Source organism: Ursus maritimus, unplaced genomic scaffold (assembly GCF_017311325.1).
Source record: "Ursus maritimus isolate PB19 unplaced genomic scaffold, ASM1731132v1 scaffold_6, whole genome shotgun sequence".
In the NCBI taxonomy this organism is placed as follows: domain Eukaryota; kingdom Metazoa; phylum Chordata; class Mammalia; order Carnivora; family Ursidae; genus Ursus; species Ursus maritimus.
In genome coordinates this window covers 38,732,338-38,733,445 of record NW_024426774.1, presented here as the reverse complement: position 1 = coordinate 38,733,445, position 1,108 = coordinate 38,732,338, and the positions used below count along the sequence as shown (strand labels likewise).

The window sequence follows — 1,108 nt, the reverse complement described above, 5'->3', positions numbered from 1 at the left end:
CGTGGGGCCATCCGCCTGCCAGGGAGCTCTGGCTCTGCCAGGACTGTCTCGGAAGTACAGGGAAAAGAAGGAAAAGGGGAGTGACGTTTGTGGCCGCGGCTACGCAGCGAAGAAACCTAGAAAAGAAAGAGACTAAGATGCCGGGACCAAGACACGACTCCACAGCCGAATAGAAAAAACCGGAAACACCGTCCAGCCCGTTCCTTCCCTAAGCCCCTCCCTTCGCCGGGGCGGGCGGCGGGGGGGACGCGCGCAGGAAGGGGCGGAGCTATGAGCACTAAGAGTGCGCGGACGGATCTCGCGAGAGCAGTAGAGGGCGGAAGCACAGTCAGTACAGGATGCGGATCCTGGTTGCGTTGGTCCTGCTGAGCGTCGCAGCGGCGGGTAAGACCCCCCCCCCCCCAATAATCCTGCTGTCACCCCCAGGCCCACCATCTTCACCGTGGCCGGGTCGCTCTCTGAACTCGTTTCTTCCGTGCCGTAGCCACCTCTCCGCTTGCCATCACCCACTACCCCCGTTTGCTTGTTAGCTCGGTCTCTTTTAGCTGAGGGAGGGCTCCCTTTTCCTGGCCTTCCTCTTTTCAGGGCCAACTGGTTTCTCTGTTTCAGTGCCCCTACCAAACGAAGGGTCTGACACCTTAAAGTCGCGGTCCACGGGAGAAGGCTCTAACGAGGTGAAGCCCGAGCTGCCGTCCACGGGAGAAGGCCCTAACGAGGAGAAGCCCGAGCTGCCGTCCACGGGAGAAGGCCCTAACGAGGAGAAGCCCGAGCCGCAGGCCACGGGAAAGGACCCTAACGAGGAGAAGCCCGAGCCGCAGGCCACGGGAAAGGGCCCTAACGAGGAGAAGCCCGAGCAGCAGGCCGCGGGAAAGGACCCCAAAGAGGAGAAGCCCGAGCCGCAGGCCACGGGAAAGGGCCCTAACGAGGAGAAGCCCGAGCCGCAGGCCACGGGAAAGGGCCCTAACGAGGAGAAGCCCGAGCCGCAGGCCACGGGAAAGGGCCCTAACAAACTGGTCTCCAACCCCTCCTCTGATAACAAGGAGCCCACCAAGCCTGACTTGAACGTACCAGCTGACAAAGATACCTCCCTTCATGCTTTTAGAGGTGA

The 1,108-nt window shown here is 61.7% G+C and overlaps 1 protein-coding gene across 1 annotated transcript in view; it reads left to right on the top strand.

The window, feature by feature from the left end:
* Positions 1–257: 257 nt before the first annotated feature.
* TGOLN2 (trans-golgi network protein 2) overlaps positions 258–1,108 on the top strand; it is a 2,837-nt gene continuing 1,986 nt past the window's right edge. The window contains exons 1-2 of the mRNA XM_008700505.2: positions 258–384; positions 610–1,104. Coding sequence (XP_008698727.2) covers positions 339–384; positions 610–1,104 — 541 coding nt within the window. The 5' untranslated portion in view covers positions 258–338. The remainder of the gene's footprint in view (positions 385–609; positions 1,105–1,108) is intronic.